General features: G+C 41.4%; 1 protein-coding gene across 7 annotated transcripts in view; it reads left to right on the top strand.

The window, feature by feature from the left end:
* The window catches only part of PPP2R2B (protein phosphatase 2 regulatory subunit Bbeta), a 452,968-nt gene that overhangs the window by 338,061 nt on the left and 89,216 nt on the right, over window positions 1-25,691 (top strand). For all 7 annotated transcript variants that reach the window (XM_029216987.1, XM_029216990.1, XM_029216991.1 and 4 more), the window contains 3 exons: window positions 5,514-5,611; window positions 8,607-8,772; window positions 15,158-15,270. In XM_029216987.1, the coding sequence (XP_029072820.1) occupies window positions 5,514-5,611; window positions 8,607-8,772; window positions 15,158-15,270 (377 nt within the window). The remainder of the gene's footprint in view (window positions 1-5,513; window positions 5,612-8,606; window positions 8,773-15,157; window positions 15,271-25,691) is intronic.

Genomic DNA, 25,691 nt, shown 5'->3' with positions numbered 1-25,691 from the left:
AAGGTTAAGGTGGGACAAAGTGAGAGAGTGGCATGGACTTATATATACTACCAAATGTGAAATAGATAGCTAGTAGGAAGCAGCTGCATAGCACAGGGAGATCAGCTTTGTGACCACCTAGAGGGGTGGGATAGGGAGGGTGGGAGAGAGATGCAAGAGGGAGGAGATATGGGGATATATGTATATGTATAGCTGATTCACTTTCTTATAAAGCAGAAACTAACATACCATCGTAAAGCAATTATGCTCCAATAAAGATGTTTAAAAAAATTAAATAAAATAAAAAAAAATAAAAAGTCACTGAGGTAAATGTTAAAATCTTGTATTCAGTTTGAAAGTCAATTAAAATTGCTTCAAAGTTAAAAATTGTTCAAGTATTTATAGTCAAGGTAAAAAAATTAGAAAATGCTGAGAAATTAGAAGACTATAAAAAAATTAATTTAGTCCTCCATGTCCTACCCCAAAACAATATCATCCTGTGTTCTCCCTGACGGACTTTTTCCTATGATTATTTGTGTGTGTATTTATAGGAGTTAATTATTATCTTTGGGGGATATTTCAGTTTATATTCTAATCATCATCTTGGTATTAATGGAAGTTTTAGTAAGTATTTATTACTTTACCAGTTTAAAAAATATATATTAAAATGTAAATACTTTAACAAAATTGAGGTCATCTGACACATACTATTTTATTACCTGATTCTTTTTTTAAATTTTATAATATATTAATATCTTTTCAACATGACCATTTTGGCACAATCCCAGTAGCAGTACTTGGGTATATCTTGTCTGGCCAAAACCAGACTTCCTTTTCCCCCCTATTTTGGTGGAAAATATACTCCAGTGTACTATTTCAGTCATCCAAACATACCAGGGAAAACCTTATCCGAGAAAATGGATGCCAACTTTGGACTGTGAAGCAGAATGCAAGGAGTCCACAGTGTTATGTAGATGGAAGGAGTAGTTTTAATTCCATCCAGGGAGCCTAAGAATCCCATTTGTTTAATGATCCGCAAAGTCAAGGCCAATCTAGCCGGAAACTCCTATACAGCAGTGACAAAGGCTCCACATGTCGCCTCCCCCCACTGCAGGAGCCACTGCCAATTAATCACAGCACTTTGACCTGGAAGTGGCCTCCCAAATTCTACTCAACACAAACTTTCTGGCAGCTACCATCATTTCACCATTGTTATCTGCTAGGAAACCTACTTTCCATTCTTGCTGATATCCTTAATCCTAGCTGAAGAAACAGCAGATTCTGCTAGAACTGACCTCCTCATCAGGAAGAAGGCCAAATATTGCAGAACTAGTCAGATGATAAAGTACATATATGACTTTATAGTATTATCTCCCAGATGTTTCCAAGATGAAAGATACAACATTTAATGGGCTCTGAAGGCTAAACTGCATTACCGTCTCATTTCAATCCCTGTGATTGATGCTGAGAGGCCAATGCTAGTGACCTGGTCAGTGAGATCTTGTCCCATCAGAGGATTTGGCTTTAGGTCCTAAGTCTACACTGAGCCATCGTTTTATCAAAAATCACCCAATACTAGTACTCAGCCCAGTGCTCTGGCATTGCATAGACTCCAGCCTAGCATGATATACTGCGGGGGGATTAGGGCATGAACAAGGGGGTCCTTCCTTTTCTCTAGCCTCACAATCACATGCATATAATTGCCAAGTCAATTTCTATTATTCAGTTAAATGGAAACTTTATGTATGAACTTACTAGTCTGGAACCTTTGAAGGATGCTGAGATTGATTTTAAAAATGAAAAACTTGATCTTATCAGTGCCTTTTGAACTAGAAATGGGGTTACCAGGCCACCATCTTGTGGAAATTAAATCAGCACAAATAGATGTGGAGCAGGGCAAACGTCATACCTCCCAGGATTTCCTTAAAAAGTCATGTTAACTACATTTGACCTCTATAACTGTTTTTGGCTTCTGCTTTTTGCTTTTAGTCAAAAACATGCACTTCATTCACATCTTTATAGAACAGAGAGAAAATGCTCAAGTTTATAGCTTTTTGCATAATAGCATGATTCAGCTGTGCATTTAAGAAAATAAGTTGTCATACACACTTATCATTTAAAGGCAAATGTCCTCTAATTGAACTTGATGAAGTGAACCTTAATTGAACTTGATGAATTGATTTCTGCTGACCATGATTTCAGGTGACTTTATCGTGTCTAAGTTTGCTAGTTTATTATTATCGCCATAACCTCTTTCTATACTCAACAAAAGTCATGTTGTTTTGAGCATTGTACGTTTTCTAATTTAAACTGCTCTACCAAGAGCATGTTGCAAGCACGGGAGTATTGTATCAGAAGTTTCTGTATCTTGAAACTGGAATGTGGGGTGATTCATGAATTTTGCATCAATTATTAAACAGTCATAGATGAAGCCATGCAGAGATGGATAGGGCAGTAAAATACTCTGGTTACACCTACTGGCTTAGCCATGATAAATGAGTCAGGAAACATAAAAGTTCAAAACGGGTATTAACTTGAGCTGCAATGCGTATGTTCTGAAGGGAAGCACACAGTAGCCATATATAAGCAACCCAATATACAGACCACCTGCCTGGCACGGTTAAAATAAAGGCAAAGACTTGGCAACAGACTAAGGAATTTCAGAATCCTGCCATACCAGTCAACCTTTCTCTGACAAGGTTCTTGAGGGAGACATAGCACAAACAATGATAACGCTTGGAAAACGAAGGAGGTATTTTTATAGCTGGGACCATGCCTGTTATCCCATAGTGCAAAGTTCTAATAATACCGCCTTGGATCATGTGGCATGGACTTGAGCTTGAATCCTACCTTGATTTGACCTGTGTGCATCTTAAAGAGAGAGTGAAGACATTTTCAGAGTCCAGGCAAAAAGACAGTATGAATGTCATCCCTGGGAGACTGAATTTTGTTTCCCTTGGAATGGCATTTTCTTGGAAACTGAGCCAGAGGCTGATCTTGGAAAGAGCTACTTACCTCTTCCTTCCAATACTCAATGTAACCAAAAGGGAAGACCCATCTCTGTTGTCAGTGCACTAGCCCTGGAACCCACCTAGAGCTCCAGCATCTGTGTTCACACAGCTGCTGAGAGGAAGGGCTTCAGCTGCCCTTCAGTAGAATCTTAGCCCTAAAGACATGAGTATGGCACTGTTAACCCCCAGGCCTGGTCTCCTCACCACCCTCTCATCGCTCCTTACTTCTCTTTCTCGACTCATTTTTTAGTACCTGACAGAAGCCTGGAAGTGAAAAGAAATAGCCATGTCTGCTTTAGGTTCTCCCCCCAAAGCCAGGAAGTTTCGTGAATAACCCCATGGCTAGCCACTCATTGAAAAGGCAGAAGCAGGAACTAATGTTAGAAGTGTATCCTAGCACTCGAGTGCTTTTCAACCAGGGCGTTCTGAGGCGACTGCAAACATTAAACAGCCTTCTCGTCTCCTCTGTACACGAGAGTGCTTTGCTAAGATACGCAAACTCTAAAAAAGGAAAGTGGCCGATAATTCTCTCCGGGTGGCTGGCTTCCCAGCTTTGCTGGGCTTGCCTGCTCCTTCCTATTTGGGCCCTTGTTCTAGAAATGGGCCTTCTAAACTTACTTCAGGAACTGAGTAGCCACGCAGCTTCTTTTGTGTTTCCTTCGGGTAGTATTCATTTGTAGGGGTCTTCTTGAGCGAGTGGATGAGATGTCCAGTTGAGATTGTCAATTAAGGAATGGGGTGGCCTTTTCTGAAGGCAGACTCTAGAGACCAGAGGTCAGAAGCTGGTGACCCACAAACCATTTTCAGCTGATAGACAAGATTATATTTTTCTTAATGTCATGGCACTGAACAAAATAATTGGTTGCCAATATGTAAAACTGAAGCGATTTTGCATAAAACTCTGGATTTCCAGCTTCTTTTTTTTAAAAAAAAATCAGAATATCTGGCAACACAGGTAATATTTCATAGTCACAGTTGGCTTAAACTGAGTAGCCACTTGTCTTTTAAGAGGAAACACAAGCTTGCTACTTCACTCCACGTCCCCTCGTGCGTGGCCCTGTAGGATTTGAATCTGCTACCACTGGGGTCAGTTATCTAAGATGCCAAAACAGAAATCATGAATTATTCTTTTAAATGTGCCTGGCTTGCAAGTGCCTATGGTTTATGCCCTATTCTTTTTCCTTCTGCGCAAAGAATGACCATTTGAAGCTTTTTCATGGATGGAAAAGGACAGTTAGAAGCAAAGTGGAGAATTTTACACTACTTACCTGAATCAATCAGGCATACAAAGAAAATCCTGAAATGATGATATTAAAGTATGATTTGAGATTTGAATTATTCAGGGGTAATTGCCTTAGTTTTCCACCTCACTGTTTCCCCTTTGCTTTCCTTACATGGACATAATCTTCAGAATGTACTTCTGTCAAAGGCCACAGTCATAATTCCCCTGCTTCCTTCTTTTTTTTTTTTTTTAAACTCATTTGCACTCTCTGTAGCAATTGTTGGAGCCCTGCAGGGGAATAATTGCAGAGGAATTAACCTCTGACATTTTTCTAAAAATAGCCCTAATAAATCCAATCATAGGTAATTTACCTGTCCGTGTTCCTCGGGGGGTAACTTACAAGCATTGAAGAAAGACTTGGCAGGCTGGCATTCCTTCAGCAATTATCTGTGAGCTGAGTTCCTGATGCCTGTGTATTTTCTCTGTTTAGAAATACAGAGTACAAGAGGGAGGGGATATAGATATACATATAGCTGATTCATGCCATTATACAGCAGAAATTAACACAACACTGTAAAGCAATTATACTCCAATAAAAAAAATACACTTACAAAAAAATACAGAGTACAAATTTCTCTCTTCCCTCTGACCTCGTGACCCTGTTTTCTCAGCACCTTTCTCCTGGGGTTGCAGTAAGGCCCTGCTCTTCCAGAAGGGTGTGTTCGGCTCACCAGAAAAGAGGGAGCATTTGTGGGGTCCCTCCTTGAATTTCCAGCTCCTGGAGATTTCCCGACGATTCCTCTGTGATCCGCCCCTTTGTTTTCGGTGTCTGAGCTTCAATCATCTCACCCCTTCTTCCTCAGTCCTCAGCCCTCATTTGGATTCCACAACTGAAACTCATTTGGGGAAGTTTCTGGGTGTAGAAGAAAGGGGAATGCAGAAGGACATGGGTGGGAAAAGAGCCTGTGGTTGGTAGAAATTATCAAAGAAAATTGCCATTTCCCTGAGCCCGTAAAGAAATTCATTTTCTCTTGCCCAAAACAAAAGGGTCTGAATGTGCTTTTTCCTTTTGTTCTCTCCAGTTGTTCCTAGAGACTACAGTGCAGGGTGGGCATCTGGGAAATTTACTTTCCCAAGTGCCACTTCTAGTGGCACTTAAAATACAGAACACAGAATCCTTGTAAATTCCACTGCAGAGACAAAGCCCTAAGCCCTTAAATGCAGAGAAAAGTATGTCTATTATCTATCGTTTCAAAGTAAGTGTGCAGTTACTTAAATTGCCTTTGTCTTCTTTTTTTCAGCTGACATTATCTCTACGGTAGAATTCAACCACACGGGAGAATTACTAGCGACAGGGGACAAGGGGGGTCGGGTTGTAATATTTCAACGAGAGCAGGAGGTAAGTGGCAGTGAATGCAAAATAGCCATTTTCTTCTTTTAAAGAAGGCCTCCCACTGTTCCTTAATCCTCATGTGTTGCCCTTAACCTTGCTGCTTGGCTTGCAAACTAAAACTGCCCAAAAGTCATTAACATCAGTAGTTACACACTCAGGCTCACAAAAGCACCGGAAAATAGAGCCTTTTCTGGGCAAGGTCTCATCTTTCCAAACCTGGGTATTGCACATTCAAAACGACCTCACTTCTCATCTGACCTGCAAAATTCCACGGGTGCTTGTTGAGTGTAACGCCTCCTTTTTCAGTGGGGTTTATCCTCCACCAGCTGTTGAAATTCAGGGACTCCTAACAGAATACCTAGGATAAGAAATATAACCCTTCCCCAACAGATATGAAAAGGATAACTTGGGTCAGAAGAGAATACATACAATTTACAGGCACACTTCAGAGAGATCGTGGGCTCAGTTCCAGGCCACCGCAATAAAGGGAATATCACAATAAAGCAAGTCACACCAATGTTTTGATTTCCCAAGGCATATAAAAGTTATATATTTACACTATACTGTGGTCCGTTAAGTATGCAGTAGCATTATGTCTAAAAAAACAACGTACATACCTTAATTAAAAATACTTTATTGCTAACCATAAAAAAAAAAGAAGAAAATGGTAGCTCCCCCTACCAAAGGGAGAGAAATCCCAGAAAATGCCATCTGAGCAATGCATGTAGCCCACACTTTACTATAGGTGACACGAAGTTCCCTGCAGCTGAATGCTGTATGCATTCTGAACAGCAGTTCTAACTCCCAGTGAATCTCGAAAAGCCCATTTCTTCCTGAGACTTGGGTTCCACTAGGAATTGTTTCTCTTTTTCATATAAATTGAGTTTTTTGGTGTCTGCTTCTGTTCTGTCAGAATGAAATTATGGCCCAATTTGATTTCCTTGGCCTCCGCCGGCGTGGTCCTGAAGCTTCCAGCAGGCCAGTCTGTGTTCAAATAACTCTCCCATCTGCTACTGCCTGCCTCGGAGATTCACCCGGCACAGCGTAGCAGGAGGGCCCAGTGCAGGAGGGAGGTTTCACAAGAGACTTCCCTAGCAATTTAAAGCCTGCTTTGTGCCTCAAAGTCATTTGTGTTCCACCTCCCCTCAAAAAAGGAAAGCCTCATTTAGAGGTGATATATTTGGTAATTGCACATTATTTGCAATTAATTTCTATAAGGGCATCGTAATCCCTCGGGGTTCTGTATGAATTCAAGTGTTCAGCATTAAATCAGGCACCCAGCCTATTCCATTGGCCCTGGAAACACGAAAATGTTGTTGGCAAGTAGGAACTAATAGCTCTTCGTGACCTGGAATTTTTCCTGCTTTTCCGGAGCTGCCTAGTGCTAATTGGTCTGGCACATCCTACACACACTTGACAGTCTGATTTGGATGGTAGCAAATCAACACTCGTAAAAATTTATTTTTCAGGTGGACTAGCTCTCTCTGCAGTAAACAGGATAGGAGCGAGTATGTCAGCCTTTAAAGTCCTTTTAAAATTGATTTTCAAACCTTCTTCTTCAATTTTTTAAAAAATCCAATTAGGTTCATAGTGATGATAAAGAGAAACCAGAGGAGCTGTTTAGCATAAATTACCCAAGGCAGGGTGTTGCCAGTAATATTCCGCTCCATGTTTCCCATTAGGTATTTATAGCTTTCACCTATTTTAATTTACTGAAATATTTGGGGAGCCTGATTCATTAGTAGAAAGAAGGGGGACACATTTTCCAAAGGAGGGTGGTTTTGTTCAATAAGGAATAAATGTTGAGGATAATAGCCTGCAGTTAAATGTTGAGCTTTGCGGTGAGACTTGGGGTTGAATGAACACTGAGCTTGAGAAACACAGCCATGTGACAACATCTAGGTCAGGCCTTCTTTTGATTCCTGTGGGTGGCTCCTGTGCGTGAATCCTCAAGACGTGCTGTCCTGGAAAATTTGTTCAAGGAACCTCAGTGCCCTCACAAGCACATTTAACATCTGGGTATCAGTACCATCACCCATCAGTAAATTGAGACTTGGGTTTGAATGTTCAGTATCTACCCAGAGATAAAAATTTTTTAACTGAGCCTTTTATTAAGGGTCAAGCATTTATGACAAATGCCTAGCAAGACCTGGATTTGAATTTTTGAACACAGTTTTCCAAAGCCTGAATCTTGAGGCTCTTGGTCACTAGGTCCTAAAATGCAAACCTCTCCTCCTTCTTTTCCCTTCTTCCCTTTCTCTCTTTCACACCATCTTTTCCTCCTATCCACCTTTCTTCTTTCTCTCGTCCCTTTCTGCACACCCTTCCTTTATGTTTTGTTCTCTCACCATTTATTTAGTTCCTGCTGTGTGCACTTTGCATAATCGGCGCTGGGGGAAAGCCAGTGTAAAGTCTCATGGTTCTCCTAATGATTCACATGTCATCTCTGCACTCATGTCTGTTTTGTTATTCATGTTGGAAAAAGGAGAGGGAGAGATCCACTGCTTATAAGCTGCTGTGTGACCTTTGAGAAGTCATTTTAATTTCTGTGAGCCTCTTTTGTTCACTTCCCTGCTCTGTGCACCTCTCAGAGATTCTATGAAGATCTGATGAGATTTTAAAAGGCCAGTGAAAGGTGCAGATGCTATAGCTTTGTGTTTTTGTTAAAAGATTGATACAAGTCTGTATGGACATCAGCATGGGATGACTCACTCCTAAGGGTGTCCAAGACGTGCAGCAGTTTATGTATATACTTTATAAGTAAAAAGTTGTAAATATTGAAGGTGCCAGTATTTACCACCAGGGGTGCATGATCAACAGCCAGAGGGCACTGAGCTAAGGAGGAACCCATGGCCGTCGTAGTCCTGCCCTCAGCCCACTTGGACACGGCCTGCCCGTCTCACCCCTCATGACTCTACTCAGAAAAAGAAGGAACTGGTGAATTTGCAGTTGGCTTATGTGATTTAATCTTTCATGTGACTTTTTTTTTCCCTTCCTACAGAGTAAAAATCAGGTTCATCGTAGGGGTGAATACAATGTTTACAGCACATTCCAGAGCCATGAACCCGAGTTCGATTACCTGAAGAGTTTAGAAATAGAAGAAAAAATCAATAAAATAAGATGGCTCCCTCAGCAGAATGCAGCCTACTTCCTTCTGTCTACTAATGGTATGTGGAGGTGACTTGTCTTGTTTGGTATTTTGAGAGATACAGTCAGCAAACCCTATATTTCAATCTCTTTTAGCCTCCATTTTCCTTTTTACCTTGCAGGCTGTTGAAAAACTTAGAAACCATATCTGCAAGATGCCTAGCAGAACGCCTGGCAGAGAATAGGCCCTCAGTAAATAGTACTTATTCTTTTTTAAAAATAACAAATTTATGGTCGAATTATGTGAGACTTGTTATCTGTAGTTTTTGACTAATGCAGATTATTTCCAGGTGTTTTGGGAATGTGACTTCCTGTCTAAAGATTTACTGAATGTTATTCTGGGAACACATTTTGGGAAGCTAAACATGCCGTCCCTGTGTGTTTGGCGAACTCAGTAGAAGTTGTTAATCCCTGAATATATTTTGGGGTTTGGAGAGCAGATGTCCTTGTCTGACACAGTCAAGCTCTCTAGTAGAAACATGGGTCAAGAAGAGAGGGGATCCCATCAAAACACTGATCAAGTAATGGTTTCTTCTCTTTCTCCCTTCTCCCTTCATACTCTTCTTATATCATTTGTTGGTTTAGGGAGAGTCGATATAAATAGGTCAGAGAGAGAGAATGTTCGGGGTTGAACACGGAAGCTGATTCCATATTAATCTGTAAACCTTTCCACAGTGGAATTACCAACCCTAAAACTTCTTAATACCCTTGCTGTGAAAGAGGCCATCTACACTCAAAACAATTCAGAATAAAATCATATACAAAAGGGTGCTAATTGAATAGCATAACAATTAGAGGATCAGTATATACAAATTAAACACCATCTCCCAAGCAAATAAGCTGGAGAGTGATTCATTTCATCATCCTGTGTATGTGTCTTTGAGGAGTACACATTTAACTATAAATCAAGAAACAAGGGGTTTGCTTTCTGCCTATCTCCAACATTTATTAAGAAAGGGTAATGCTCATACGTCAAGTTAAAAAAAATGCAGACTGTGTATAAACTACGATCAAACATATATTAACATTTTTAAAGACTGAAAGGAAACACACTGAAAGGTTTATCATGATTAATTTTGACTGTGCATTATGGGTGACTTGTCAATTTATTCCTTAAATTTCCCCCCTGTTTTTCATAAGATTAAAATAAAACTCATTGTGAAAACTTAGAAAATAAAAACTTATTGTTTTTATTTTCTAAGTTTTCACAATGAGTTTTATTTTAATCTTATGAAAAACAGGAGGGGAAAGTTTTTAATGCATATGAACCAAAAAAAATCCCTCAAATGAAAAAGCCAGGGTATAAATCTATAAAGTAACAGTTCTGAAATAGCCAGTTTAGGGTTATTCAAGCATAGCTTATCTCAACATGACCAGATCTCCACTCATCTGTTTTTCCAGATTCCAAGTAATTTAATTTTTTCTCATTTATTGTCTTGTTTACATTTTTTGATCTTGATTTCCCAAAAGTCAAGCCACATGAATTTGTTTCAGTCTCTTCGCTTTTAGTTTGGTTTAAATTTCCCTCAAAGGCTCAGCAGATTCAACACAACTTAGAATGGAAGGAACTTCTGATGATTTTGACTTAATTGCTTTAGGCAGAGAAAAAGCATCTGATTATCTTCTATAGCCAGCTTACTTTATATTATTAAGTTTAGCCTATTGATTATTACAAAAAAATTCAAAGAGATAAAGGACATATTAACTACTTTGTGGGGGGGGATGGGAAAGAAATCAGTGAAATGCAATGAAGATTAATTATATAGCATAATGTTCTGTTAATTGAGTTTTTAAATAGTTTTTTGATTAACAAGGATATTATCTTCCCATTTGGGATGCTATTTCATATGCCAACAGCATCTCAAAATGATTCTTAGAAGAAAAATTCCCATGCTCATATGTGATTTTCTTTTTTATACTAATATTGAGGTTGAGAATCCCCCTTAAGCCAAATAGGTTAACATGCAAAAATTAATGGAAGACAATTGGAATTACTGTACAAAAGAGAAAATGAAGATAGATGATAAGATTGTGTTTAAAAGCTGCCACAAGTAATGATAAACTACTCAGAGAGCCAGCCAGAAGAAAGAAAAAGCCATTACTCATAGTAACAGCCACATGTTCCTCAGACTTTTTTTATCCAGAAAGCTTCAAGCTACTGAGTCAAGAAAAATTGTGTGATAATAAAGTCAAGAATAACTCCAGGCATCCCAACCATGGGGAATTGAATTGAATTCACCATCAATTATCTTTTTTTAAAAAAAAATTGTGCTTATCTCATTATAGCTGGGTACAGTTTTTATCTTCTGCTAGAATACATTCCCAACTTTAGAAATTTTAATGAAAAATAAAACCAACCTTCAGTTGTAAAGATAGACCTTAAAATTATTTGCCAGATGAAGACGCATTGCTTTACCTAGAATGTCTACTTCTATCTTAATTCCTATGATGAGAGGATAAGGTATACTTAATTTATTTTTCATGCTATGAGAGTAATAAGTGTTCATTGTAAAAAATTTAGAAAATGCAGAGAAACAAAATGAAGATAAGGAAAGTGTTCCTATCCAGAGAGAACCGCTATTAATGTCTTTTAAAGAGAAAAGCAGGGCTTCCCTGGTGGCGCAGTGGTTGAGAGTCCGCCTGCCGATGCAGGGGACACGGGTTCATGCCCCGGTCTGGGAAGATCCCACATGCCGCAGAGCGGCTGGGCCTGTGAGCCATGGCCGCTGAGCCTGCACGTCCAGAGCCTGTGCTCCGCAGCGGGAGAGGCCACAACAGCGAGAGGCCCGTGAACCCAAAAAAAAAAAAAAGAGAAAAGCAAAGAGGCATGGATAAATCTGTTTGTTTCTTAACAAAAATATGACATATTCTATAACTGTTTTGCAACCAGATTTTTTTATATAATAATATAACACATAATAACAGGAATACCTTCCTAATTATGAAATATTTCTCCTAAAATACCATAACATTTTCAATGACTGCATGGTATTCCCTTGTATTTTTTTTCTATAGTTTATTAATAAATCTCCCATTACTAGACCTTTAATTATTAACTAATTCTCTCTTTAATTATTAACTAATTCTTTTATGTATTTTAAATACATAAAATACAAATACATTATGTATTTGTAGAAATAGATGTTGGTATAGATAGGTAAATAGGAAGAAAGCGTATTATAAACTATGTATAGCATGATACATCTATTAAAAGCTATTTAAAAAGTTATATAATTCCACACACAAATATAATACAAGGATATACATAAATTTTTCATAGTAGTTGTCTTTGTCTACTGGAATTGAAGGAGTTTTTAATTTTTTTGTGTTCATTTTCATTTTCTACAATTTTATGTACCAGTTGTGTAATAAAAAGAAGAAAATAAAATGAGAAATGTAAAATCTATATATGAGATATTATTATAGGTTTGTACCCCTCTTCAAAAAAATGCATAGAAAAATACTACAAGGAACTATGTAAAATGTTAACAATGGTTGTCCCAGACTGCAGGGATTTTAGGGATTTTTATTCTTTATGTTTTACCTCCAATTTCTCTCTTTCTCTGTATAGCAATTTATCATTCCTAATATGAAAAATATAAAAGAAGAATTGCCTTGCAGTTGGGATGGGCTACATTCCAAAGCCCAGCAATAGAAAATAATCAGTATTAAAATTCACTGATTTGGGTTCTTCTAAGCCACAGTAGCTAATCTACTCTGATCTCTGATTAGTAGTTAATCAAATGACTGAATACATATGGCCCATGTTTCATCTTCTCAACCTAAAAAGCAGGTCATTATGCAGCCTATATTCAGAGAGGGTAGGACCAGAAGAGTATAGATAGAAAATTCTAAATTCAACCCAACATCTGGGAAAGACTTCTTCGCCTTCTGTCCCAGTACAAGCCGGGCTGAATGCACAAATCTTACACTTAGTAGACTTTACAGGCATGCCAGCAGACATGGCCAGCCCAAGTGATGCCCACATATTAGGAAACAGGGGCCCTTCTCTGTTAGAGTAGCCAAATTGTTGCAGGAAGCCCACTTCATAATGTGCATTTCAGACCGCTGAGGACAAGGCATTTGCCAAGGAGAGATGGAGGAGGGAGATGAGGGGCAGAGGAGCAAAGGAATCCTAATATAGGCAGGATACAGGGGTGGCTTTCCTACCCTGACAGCCTTACAGGCAGGAAGTAAGATGTGCTGACATCATCATGGGAGGAAGCTCACGCTGTCAGAGCAACATCTTATTATTGCAGAACAGTTGCCCAGTTTGCTAATTCTAACAACAGCTGCTATTTGTGAACCATTATTAGAAGTGCAACACTGGGCTAAACACTACATGCATTCTTTCATTTAATCCTCAAAGAGCCCCATGAGGACGACACTGTTTTCCCCAATTTACATATAAAGAAACTGAGGCGTAGAGAAGTTAACTATCTCTATTTGTAAGATTAGAGTATTGAGGACATACTTATACTAAAAAGTTACTCATATTTCTGAAATTCAAACTTAATTGGCCACTCTGTACCTCTTCTCCTGCTTTATCTGCTACTCCCCTTTGTCACCCAAAGACTAGTTAGGTGCCTACTGCACGTGAATCCCAGCCCTCGGCCACGTGGTGGCTGGCGTTGGAGTCGGGATGGGACCCAAGGTTGTCTGCTTCCAAAGCCACCCTGTGCAGGCACAGAGCAACACGCAGAGGAGCCGTCGAGTGTCTGCCGTCCAGAAGAGAAGTTAGAACGAATAATGAACGCAGGATCTGATAAGAAAGGCCTACAAAGGCATGCAACCACAGACGTGATCTGTTTGGCCCAAACATGTTTCCTTAAAAAATGGATTAACATATACACACTACTATATGTAAAATAGATAACCAACAAGGACCTACTGTATAGCACAGGGAACTCTACTCAATATTTTGTAATAATCTATAAGGGAAGAGAATCTGAAAAAAGTATATATAGATATATATATCTGTGTGTATATATATATATATATATATATATATATGTATGTGTGTGTGTGTTTGTGTATATATATATGTATGTACATATACCTGAATCACTATGCTGTACACATGAAACTAACACAACGTTGTAAATCAACTCTACTTCAATTTTTAAAAGATGGAATCAAAAGACTGCAGGTGGGGCATGCCATCTCCAGCTCCCCCGATGCCCCGCCCCCTTTCACTCATTCCCTGGGCACTGCCTACCTCTTGTAGACATTGGAGTCCTCACCCCTGTTGTATTGCTGTAGAGAATGACAGGGGTCACCAAGTGGTGTAGAGTCCTGGGACAGTACAGAGCTAAGAAAGGTCATTTCCAGCTGGGGACTCAGAAAAGAGACTGAAAGGGGAAAGCATTTGGATGAATCTCCTTCTCATTTTACTTCCCTGAGTACCGCTAACAAGATGCACTGTGTAAATGAGATGCATTCATTCATCCAACTCCTATTTCTTGAACATCCACTATGCCCCAGGCACTGTTGTAGGTGTTGGAGATACAGTGAGGAACAAGACAGACCGAATCCCTGCCTCCAATGATATTTAAATCACTGTGAGGGAGACGAGATAATTAAATTGACAGAGAGTGAAACGTACTCTGAATAAAAATAAAGCAGGAAGAGGGGATACAGAACGGTGAGGAAAACATCTTTCTGTAGGTTGGTTAGGAAAGACCCCCTCTGAGGTTGGGACATAAACAGAGGAGGGCAAAGTGAAGGAACAAATCTTGTCAAAAAGAGGGTAAAGGGCTTTCCTGGCAGGAGGAGCAGCTAGTGCAAAAGCCCTGAGGCTGGAGTGGGATTAACCTATACAAGGAGCTGTAAGGAAACCGGGTGGCAGGAGCACAGGAAGTGGCAGGGAGTGGGGTAGACAGTGAGATCATAAAGTGTGAGGACGTAGGGGTGCAGGTGACGGAGGGCCTCTCAGGTCACGCTAGGGACAGTGTTTCGTGAGGTGGGATGCTGAAATGAGGATAATAATTGGACTTACATGTCAGGGTTATTGTGAATATTAAAAATTCTCCATGGAAAGCGCTAACACGGTTACGTCGTTAATTCTACATATGTTGCGACTACTCTTATTCAGTGTTCAGGATATATTATGATTGAATGATCCAATTTAAATGTAAGCTATAGATTTAACAGCCCATTGTCAGGGAAACCGTTTGTCTCAGCACAATAAATGTTTTCATTTTGAAACATGAGCTCTGCCTTCAGAGGCCTTGAGATTTATGCACTGAAGCCCTTGACATGAGCCAGTTTCCCTAGCAGTCCCTTCCATCGTGACCATCACCTCTCCCTGCAACCGCCCCCAACTGGGTCCCGCAAAAAAAAAAAAGACTCCTTTACCAGTTTCCTCTCACTGTCATTTTGATTTCCTCTGGTTGCCCTCCGCAGATAAAACTGTGAAGCTGTGGAAAGTCAGCGAGCGTGATAAGAGGCCGGAAGGCTACAACCTGAAAGATGAGGAGGGCCGGCTGCGGGATCCTGCCACCATCACCACCTTGCGGGTGAGCCCAACGGCTGGTTTTCCACCTTCTTTCAGTTTCCTTGGCAACCAAGGTCAGGGGAAGTGGAGGGGAAGTTTGGCTGCATGCTGGCTGCTGCTATAGGTTGCCCCTCTCAGGTATGAGGGAGGGAGATCAAGCAGAGACCCCGCCTACCTGAGCCTCTGGTGGTAGGTGAAGGAACAGGACAGGCACCAACCTCTGATGACTATAAATCCACGTTTCCTTTTGCCCCTGAGGACTTACCTGCAGGGTCACTGCCATGCATTACTATGTTCTTAGCCTCTGTCTGTTTGCATCATCTAACATGTCTTGAGCACCTTCAAGGTACAGGCATGGAACTCCCCAGATAGGAAGTTGGAGTCTTGTGATTCGGAACATGAACTTCTGAATCAAACAGGCCTGGGTTCAAATTCTGCCACTTACCAGACTCTCACGTAGTCACTCCCTTTTTTGAACTTCAGTCGTGCAAGTTATTTTTAGTTTCTCCATCTGCAAAACAGCGAACCTAGTACCTTACTGTGTGTGGGCTTCTGAGGCTAAAATGCAGTGAGGATGAAAAGCCTTTATTCCATGGCTGGTACTCAAGAAGTGATCTCTACTATTAGTCTTGGTAGCTTCCTTCCTGCTGTCCAGAAAAGCACAGTCTGGTAAGGAAAGAGGATGGGTAGGACTAATATGCAAATGTTTATGACGGTAACTAGAGTAAGATAAATGCAATGAGAGTCAGAGAGTTGCAGTTTGTTCGAAGGAGGGAGAATTTATATTTGGTTCTGGGAGACTGGGATATGTCTGTTAGAAAAATGGTGTTAGAAATGGATTTCTAAAAGCAGACTTTTAAAGGAAGGCTCTCTAGATAGAGATTAAAATGATTTGGGACTGGGTGATGAGTTTAGTTTTGGAGCGTTCATTGTGAACGGTAAAGCCAGGCACGTGTTGGGACCAACCCTGGCCCCTAGCCACTTCCAGAACTGGGTAAAATATGTGCTTTCAGATGCCAGCAGCTCTACTGAAAACGAAAAACTGCGAAGAGACACTCAAGTATCAATACCTGTGGGGAAAAGAGGTTGCCGCCCTGTGTTTAGAGGCAAATGTGGGAATTGAATGATCATCGTGTGCCTGATTAGCTGGCTTGTTGGTTTGTTCATTCCTTCATTCATTTGTTCATCTGTTTATTCAGCAGATGCTTTTCGAGCACTGACTCTTTGCGGCCCATAATGCTAGGCTGTCGTGTGTGTACCCAGTAGTAGTGGGTACCTGGTCTTCTACTGAGCTTCTTCTGGGCCAACGAGCATTGGCTGCTCTGTTTCCTCTCGTCCGCCTATGTCTTCAACCTGGAGCACAACCGTACAAGGTTACCTTATCAGACTGGGTCGATGCTCTACATGCTCAGAGGTTTTGAGACTGGAGGACAGAACAGTGAAGAGTATGAACATTGGGTCACTCTGTCCTGGGTTAGAATTCTGGCTCCATTTCTTTCTGGATGGTGGCCTTGGACACGTTTCTTAAAGTCCTTGTGCCTCCCATGTCACATCTGCACAACACGGATGAGGGATGGTCGCTACTTCCTGGGAGTGTTGTGAGGATTCAGTACAGTATTGTGTGTGACAGAGAGCTTAGCCTGTGTAGTGCCGCACTCAGTGATATTAGTTCCTACTGATGGGCTTTAGTCTTACTCTCATCACCATTATTTTCATGACTGTTATTCCCCCTAGTGATAGTAGGCCTATGTGTTTGAGAAAATTCCCATTTTTCTCTTCATACACTTTTTATACTCTTGTATTCACTCCTCAAGCTATTCACTGATGTCTACCAAGTGGCAAGCACAGTGCTGGTGATACAAAAGGAACACGATAGTCTTTCACCCCTCAGGACTTTGCAATCGTATGGAGAAAACAGATGGATTAGGCACCACTGGGGAGTTTATAACGTGAACTTCTGCCCAGATGTTACCTTGCTCTTGTTCGCTATGTGGATGGAATTTCTCAGATGCCATCTCTAGTCCCCACTATGAATTCCAGTTGTCCATGCATCCAGTGGGATTTTGTATACTTGTATTTAGCCCCTGGGAGGATGCCATCCCCATGATGAAGAAGAAAGAAGGACTCTATGTAAGTTCCACTAGAACAGAGATTGTCCCCAAAGTGACACAGTGATGTTATGAAGTGGACTTGTACATATCAAACATGGAAGGAGGCCTTGAGGAGTGGCTGGGACTTAGAAAACCCCAGTTCTGGTTCTTGCGTCCTTATTAACCATCTGTGACCCTGGGCCAATGAATCTCATTTCTTCTCTCCGTGCTTAGTTTCTAAGCAACTGAGCAGAGGACTGGACAAAGTCAGTGGTTCTGCAACCATGGGTGTCAGTTACAAATGCAGATTCCCAGGACGCAGCCTCAGTGATTCTCTTCAGCAAGTTGGGTGGTCCAGAGGGATCTGCATTTTTATCCTGAGCCCCTGGTGGTTGAGACAAAGGGATCTGTTATCCCTGGACTCTTATCATCTCTAAGGCTCCTCCACGCTCTGGTTTTTATGAGCCTCTGTTACTTTTCAGTCATTTCAAGTTATTATACCAGCTCATGAGACACATTTGCTATCATATTGTAAAACTCGTATCTGATTTCATCTCGTCTACCTTCCTAGGCTTCAAGTATCCTCATTTCAGCGTAAACATCCACAGTCCAGTGTTCTTTCAGTGCAAACACTGAAAAGGCCAGCCTGCTTTCTTTTTGATCCCAGTGGTAGAAGAAGAACCAGGCAGCCCTGAAAACCATAGTTTCAGAACAATGACTCCAAACAGAGAATGAGCTGATGTGATATTAATCAGACCATAATTTAGTAACACGCTCTGCTCTTGACATTTGCATCGCCAGCAATTGTGGCTTTATTTTTCCTTCCCTGTACGATGATTACCTCTCGTACACTTCATAGTTTCCAGTTCTACGTGGATCTTGAGAGTGAGAATGTTTAATAATACCCAACAGCTAATTAATCCTCACTGAGTAATGAACCGGTTCTGTTTCAGTGCTGGGAGGTTCAGCTTTTCGAAGTACGAATGTGGTTGTTTTTTTTCCTTTTTTCATGCAAGATAGCTTTGCAAATCCAATCACTCATTACCCAGAGAGACTTTGAGAAGCACTTCTATGGACACTACATCTCCTGCTTAACATTATAACATTCAAAGCAATAATCGTGATGATAGTTTAATAATAACACCTTATAAGCTGTAAAATACCTTTTTTTTTTTTTTTTGCGGTACATGGGCCTCTCACTGTTGTGGCCTCTCCCGTTGCGGAGCACAGGCTCCGGACGCGCAGGTTCAGCAGCTATGGCTCACTGGCCTAGCCGCTCCGCGGCATGTGGGATCTTCCCAGACGGGGACACGAACCCTCATCCCCTGCATCGGCAGGCGGACTCTCAACCACTGCGCCACCAGGGAAGCCCTGTAAAATACCATTTTTATCACAAAGTGTTTACTTACTTAATTCCCTGATTCATCTTCAGACCAGCCAAGTAGGAAGGCAGGTGAAGATGCTGGGATCTAGTATTTACTGTGCATTTACTATATGCCATGCACCATGCTGCACACTGTATCTGCACTGGCTACTTCATGAGGTACAGTTCACTGTTAAATACCCATTGAACAGATGCGCTTCACAGAGTTTCAGTGAGATGCCCAAGATCATGCTAAGCATCAAACCTTGATCTATGGGACCCTGAGCCCTTCAACCTGATGCTGCCTCAGAGAGGTAAAATGACTTGCCCAGTGTTTGTCAACTGCTTGTTCCAGAGCTGGGATTGAAAATCAAGAGCTGTGGCTCTTCAACTTGGACACATACATTGGGCATTTTAAATGCTTTTCTTAATAATTAGTGCCATTATTATTCTAGGTCTGGGTGTATGCATGTGTCTCTCTCTCCCTCCCTCCCCCTCCCTCCCTTTTTCTCTCTCACCCACACATTCACACACGGAGTTTCCATACCTCTGACCTCTGACCTCACCTTGAGGTCTTATGTACTTCCACTTAGCAAGATTCTCCATGCCCTTCTTTCCAACCTCCCAATACCCACAGCTAAGAAGACCTCAGAGCCCTTTCTTGGCAACGGAAACTCATGGTTCGTATAACTTAATCAGCCCGGGAGGGGAGATGGGTGGTGAGAAATCATACGTAGCATACTTATCTGTGCAGAATGAGCCTGGAGTTACTATTTCCCTCGTTAGGATTGGCTGCCGGCGCCCTGGGAACCTAGGCCAGGTGGAAATGTGCTTTTGAACCAGTTACAAAAGAGTTACACAGAGTCTGTCTGGAAGGTGTGAGCTCCCAACCTGTGACACCATAACTCCCCAAAATGAAGGGGATGTAATGAACTCAGGTTTTCTAATGGATATTCCTTACAGCTAATATTAATAATAATAATAGCCACATTTTTGAGTGCTTACTGTATGCCAGGTGCTGGATTGTATACCCTTATACCATTCTGTCCTAACAGTAACTCTCTCGGGTTCTGTTATCCTCTCTGGATCATGCAAAGCCTCCCTCCCTCCTTTCATTTAAGTCTCTGCTTACGTGCCACCTTCTCAGAGAAGCTCTCCTAGAATTCTGTAGGGGAAGTAGCACACTCACATCTTCCCGTTCACTCTCGGTGTCCTTACCCTGCCCCTTTATTCTTAACTTTCCTCCTGGCCAGATGTATCATTGGTTCACTGTTGGCCTCCCCTCGGCCTCCCCTCCCCCTCCCCTGAAATGTAAGCTCCGTGAAAGCAGGAACCACGCGTCTCCTCTCCTGTAGCTCCGGCACATGGTAGGTATTCAGGATATGTTTGTCAAATGAATAGATTACATAGAAGTGGAAACTGAGTTTCAGAGTAGACAAGTGGTTGTTTGCTCCAAGATCTCACGGCTAGAAAGTGGTGGGGCTGGGATTCAAACCTAATCCATCTGACCCCAAATCTGACGCTTTTCATTATGATTCCCTACAGCTACATCCTAAGAAAATACTAATTCATGATTGCAGAGCAGGGGAATTTCATTATCAGTGTCTCTCGGAATTCTTCAGCAAAGCTTTCTTAGTGTAGGAGCTAGATTTTGGGCGGAGTGGAGGGCGAGGGTGAGGGCTGCAAAGGCTTTTCTGCCACAGGTTGAGCACACAATGGATGCACTGTATTTTAGAGAAAAGATTCAGTTATATCATGTTTTTACACACATGCCTTCTGCTGGTGACTGCTTCTGTCTTTCTCTCAGCTCAGGACACACACATTCTTGTGACTTTCCTGGACTGAAATTTTTCCACCTAGAATGACCCTGATGTTTACACATCCCACTGATGGCAATTTAGACACCCTCCTAGCCACAGTCTGAGACACCATGGCAAATCGACATGAGCGTTCACCAGCTCCAAATTCTGAAGGGAACTTCTTGAGGATTATTGCCAACAGGTCATGGGATTAGACAGCTTGGCTAAACACACTTTTTTCCCCAAAATGATCGTTTTTGTGAAACAACTAGTTTAACTGCCTGATCTGTTTTCTAGAGAACTGATTAAACAGACCACTGGTTTAAGTTTACCGATAAAAGCAACTACATTGATTCAGCCCTTCCTAGGGACAGACTCCACACTGAGCATTTTCTGTATATTTTACAGTTGGCTCTTCATCACAATCCTATGGCTTATGCATCATGCCCATTTTATAGGCGTGTAAACAGAGGATCGGGGAGGTAAGCACTGGCTTAAGACCTCACAGATAATAAGTGGCAAAGCCAAGAACGGAACCCAGGTCTATCTGACCCCACAGCTCCTGCCCTTCACCGTCATCCAGGACTATTTATTGCATGGTCCTTGATCTAGACAACAATGAGGATAATAGCATCTGACACGTAGAACTTTTCAAAGTATTTTTTATCCTACTTATTGAGTGCCTTCTATGCACCAGGCAACGTGTGAAGTACATTCTACAGAGCGGGTCTTACAAAGATGAGTGAAACATGCTCTGTGTCCTCCAGGGGCCAGGAGGGGAATGTTGCAAGTCGCTGCAACATGAAATTAATTCAAGCAGTGGTTCTCAAACCACAGTGCCCTCACAGGCTCCTGGGATACATTTTAGAACACAGGCACTGGCCTCATCACTAGGGATTCTGGTTTAGAAGGTCTGAGTTGTACGCAGTAACATCACTGACCAGATCCCCCTTGGAAAGTCCCCGGGTGATTCTGACACAGGTGATCCCTGGGCCAAACTTTGAGAAACACCGGATCGGGTAAGTGTCCTGAGAAAAGCACAGAAGATTGCCATGGCACTTCAGAGGGAGAACAGAAAGAGAGAGCTATAGGACCAGGAAGGAATTTTCAACATGCATCTTGAGGGATAGATGGCCTTTCATGCTGGGGGCGGCAGGGGTCTTATTTAATGCTCCCAAGGATCTTGGGGGGCAAGTAGGACATGAATTGCTTTTCCCTATTTCTGGTGATCTGGATGTGATTATCCCCATTAAGAAAAGAGGAAACTGAGGCTCTGAGAGGCAGAACTGAGAATGAAATGTGTTCGGTCTAGACACAGCCTTTGTGCTTTTTTGCTGCCTCCGTGGTGACCGTGTGATAACGCTCACTCCAGGAGGATGGGTAATCCCAGGCCAGTAACAGGGCAAATTACTGGTTGAGTCAGGATCGGCCATCACTGCCTTAGGTTTTCATTTTGGGCTTCTGCTTGACAACGGAGGCCTCTTAGGACACAGATACAGTCTTCCCGTACCCATTTTTAATTTTTCTAGACTTCATTTTATGATGTATTGATGCTCTAGGGGCTTCATAGCCAATGCTTTTACAGCTTCAGCTTTCCTTTCCTTATATTTGTTGCAAATAAAAATGAAGTGTTTAGCTACGGCAGTGCAAAATCAATCAAGGCTACTCCATATTCACATGCTTGCAGTGGCACCCGGACGGCCCCTGAATTAGATTAACTTTGTGAATGTGTCACTCTGGTGTGGGTAATTTCTCAACCTCCACTCCATCCCTTCCCCCTCCTGTCTCAGCGAGGGGATATTGCAATCCCCCATTGATTGACTACCGCACAAGTGAATGCTGGCATGTGATGTGTGTAACTCAGCAGGACGCACATACTGTGTTTATGAAAATAAATAATAATTTCTGTTATCGTTATTGATGGCCATCGTTATCTGATTCTATCAGTCTGTGTCATGGGGTTTCATTTATGGGATCAGAAAGCACTCCACAGGAACCCTGGGCACTACCCTCACCACCAAGCCTCAGTGTGTTGACATGTTTTGCCTTTTAGGGGTGACACTTGTGGATGTCCCTGTCCTGTTCTTTGGCTAATATTCAGTGAGACAACATTAGTTGGGTTCAATGTGAGGCCAAGGAACTAACTGAAATAATAAGAGCAGTGGACATGTATTAGCATTTGCTCTGTTCCAGGGATGCTCCATATGTTGGCTCATTTATTCTTCAAGATAAACCTATAATGAAGGTAATAAAATAAACCTCATTTCAGAGGTGTGGGAACCAAAGCCAGAGAAGTTAAACAGCCTGCCTGAGGTCAGACGCTAGTAAGTGGTAGTACTTGGACTTGAATTCATGGCTTTATTTTTTTTCTTTTCTTCTATTTTTTGGCCATGCCGCACGGCGTGTGAGATCTTAGTTGCCTGACCAGGGATCGAACCCGTGCCCACTGCAGTGGAAGCATGGCAACTTAACCACTGGACCACCAAGGAAGTCCCTGAATTCATGTCTTTATGATTCTAAAATTCATACTACTATCCTACCACTTGTACTAAATAGAATGCCTGATATATTCATCTGAATATTTGGTATAAACTAAAATATGAGTAAGCAGGGACTAGAGAAGAAACCATGAAGGAGATAGTAGATGCTGCGGGAACCTTGGGCCCAGATGGTGTTTCCGTTTTGTTTGGGGGGGGGGCGGGGCGAAGGTGGAGCAGAAAGGATGCGTGGAATTAGATCATGGTTTACCAAATCTGCGTGATCATCAGAGTCTAGGAATGTCTTAAATCATCCCCAGCTGGCTGATTCAGAATGTCCAGGCACAGGGCCAAGGAAGCTACCCATAGTTCTCAGCTGTATCCCAGGTAGTTCTGAAGATCAGCTGGGTTTGAGACATTTGACAGATGTGGACATTTGATTCAGAAAGCTGAAGTTACTTACCCAAGGGCTGCAGCTACTAAGGGGCTGAGGGACATTTTTAAAGGGCTAGAGCTCTGACCACATCTCAGCCATCATCTGAAAAGTGGAACTCATCCTACATTCTTCCCACAGAGGTCATGCTAATAAAATAGAGTAATGTGTTGACAGTACTGGTGTGATGCCTTGCGATTGCCAGATGCTCGATATATGTTATATTGCCTTTCTCCTCTTCCTTCCCATCTTGTCTTTCACCTGGACAACCAGGAGTTTCAGGAAAGTCTGATGAATATATTGAAAAAGTTCAAAGCAGCATTATGTTTTGATAATAGTGAATCCAGCAATCCATTCTGCTTTATTTTGAATGTGTGTTTGCCCTGGCTCTCCAAAGCTGCCTTGGATTCAGAATATTTTCACTGACAATAACATATTTTCTTTCACCTCAAAGCTACCTTCGTTGTGCTGCACTTACCATGTAGTAATTAGATCCAAGATAAATGTAAATATAAGCAGAATCCTATACCTGGCTTAAGATCAAGTTCTCTTTGTCTCTTGCTCCCAACCCCTTTGGAAGGCAGCCATGGCTTCTCGAATGTGATAGGAACTAGTAAATGCCACTCCCCACAGGTACGCTCAATGACAGTGGGAAGCTGAGAAGTCCGCTAGCACCAGAAGAAGAAAAGGATCATGTTAGAGAAGAAAATCTCGATGTTTCCATGGTCTCTGGTGCAGTTTATCTTGAGAATCCCTGGTCAGGAGGCACAGTATTCTAGACTATGACCCATTCTCTCTTCCTAACTTTGGTCATTAAATGGTCTGAATTTTGGAGATGTGGGTCGGTTAGTCAGGCTGGGGCAGGTTGCCAACCTTTTCCAGGCTTTGCAAGCAAGGATCTTGTCATTGGATCAAACCTAATTCACACTGACCCAGACGGATTTTTCTCAAAAGAGGAGTTATTAGAATGATTTTCTCCATCTTTTCCTTTAAAGGGCTCTCTGTATACTTTTAAAGTAAATGGAAAATCCAGGGCATAATTGGATGATTCGAGGAAGAAAAGTATCTCCATTTTCTGAATCTTTCGGATGGAATTATCTGAATGATGAGTGTCATGGGAAAGACATTGTCCCCAGACCAGGTCCTGGCTCTCCAGTGTGAGCTCACTTTTGCTGGAGTAAGAGGTGTGAGGTCCAGCCCCTGAAACTACACATGCATGTGTATGCGTGTGCAGGCGTGCACACGGCACAAAGTACCAAGAAGTTCGTTGTTCAGGAAACCTTAGAATGTTAACATAGCCTAGAGCCGATCTGTAGTATTTGTTTTTCAATTGGACTTATTTAAATAGAGATCAAAAATATGAGCCTAGGTCCCTTTTGCTACCAAGTTATGCAAAGAACTCATTTGAAATCACAAGAGGAATTCTAAGGCCTCTGCTCATTATACATAAGAGTTTTCTAGAAAATCATTAACACAAAATGGATTTGGAGTGAAGTTCAGTAGAAAACAAGATCACTTTGATCTTAGTACATCGCAAACCAGACTTCCACTGATGCACTGATTTTAAATAACCGTCCTTACCAGAGAAAAAGGTTTTAAGTATTTCCCTAGAGGCTAGTGTATATAGGAAGATACTTTCTTTTCTTTGGTGCATAAGTATAAGAAACTGGTTGGAGGAAAATATTTTATAAGGGTAGTTTTATGTTAAAGGAGATTGTTATCAACTGGAAAAAGGTTTAATTCTCTGGTTTCCTTAGAATGATTGAGCCAGTAGGAAATGAATTTCTACCAGAAAGGTCCTAGATTTGTATGTAGTTGAATGGAGGAGAGTGGATCACACTCTTGTAATTTGTTGTTTTCATCAGATGATCAGTTGAGCTCGTGTTCTTTACCAGAAAAAATGTTAAAAGCGGTTGTAAAAACACACACACATACATGCTCACAGATGTTTCTTGCTCGAGAAAATATGGTAAATCCTAGCTTAAATACATTTAAACAAATTTATTTACTTTGGGGTTTCTCAAGACCTTTAATATACTAATGTACAATATCAACGTCTAAGAAAAATATAGTGCATGCATTATTTTCCACCAAACCTAATTGACCATGAGAAACACTTTTCCCAATTTATGGGATTACTGTTCTTTTTAACATTTTACTCAAAACGTGGTCCTTGGCCCAGTGTCGGTCCATAACAAGATAAAGAGCTTGTACCAGAATATGAATCGTTCACATCACTAATCCACTGTATAGTTCAGCTGACACTTTTTTTTTTTTTTTT

This window comes from Monodon monoceros, unplaced genomic scaffold (assembly GCF_005190385.1).
Source record: "Monodon monoceros isolate NGI ecotype Baffin Bay Population unplaced genomic scaffold, NGI_Narwhal_1 Super_Scaffold_12, whole genome shotgun sequence".
NCBI classification, from domain to species: domain Eukaryota; kingdom Metazoa; phylum Chordata; class Mammalia; order Artiodactyla; family Monodontidae; genus Monodon; species Monodon monoceros.
Note: the sequence above shows the minus strand (reverse complement) of the source record. Positions and strands in the feature narration are given on the sequence as shown.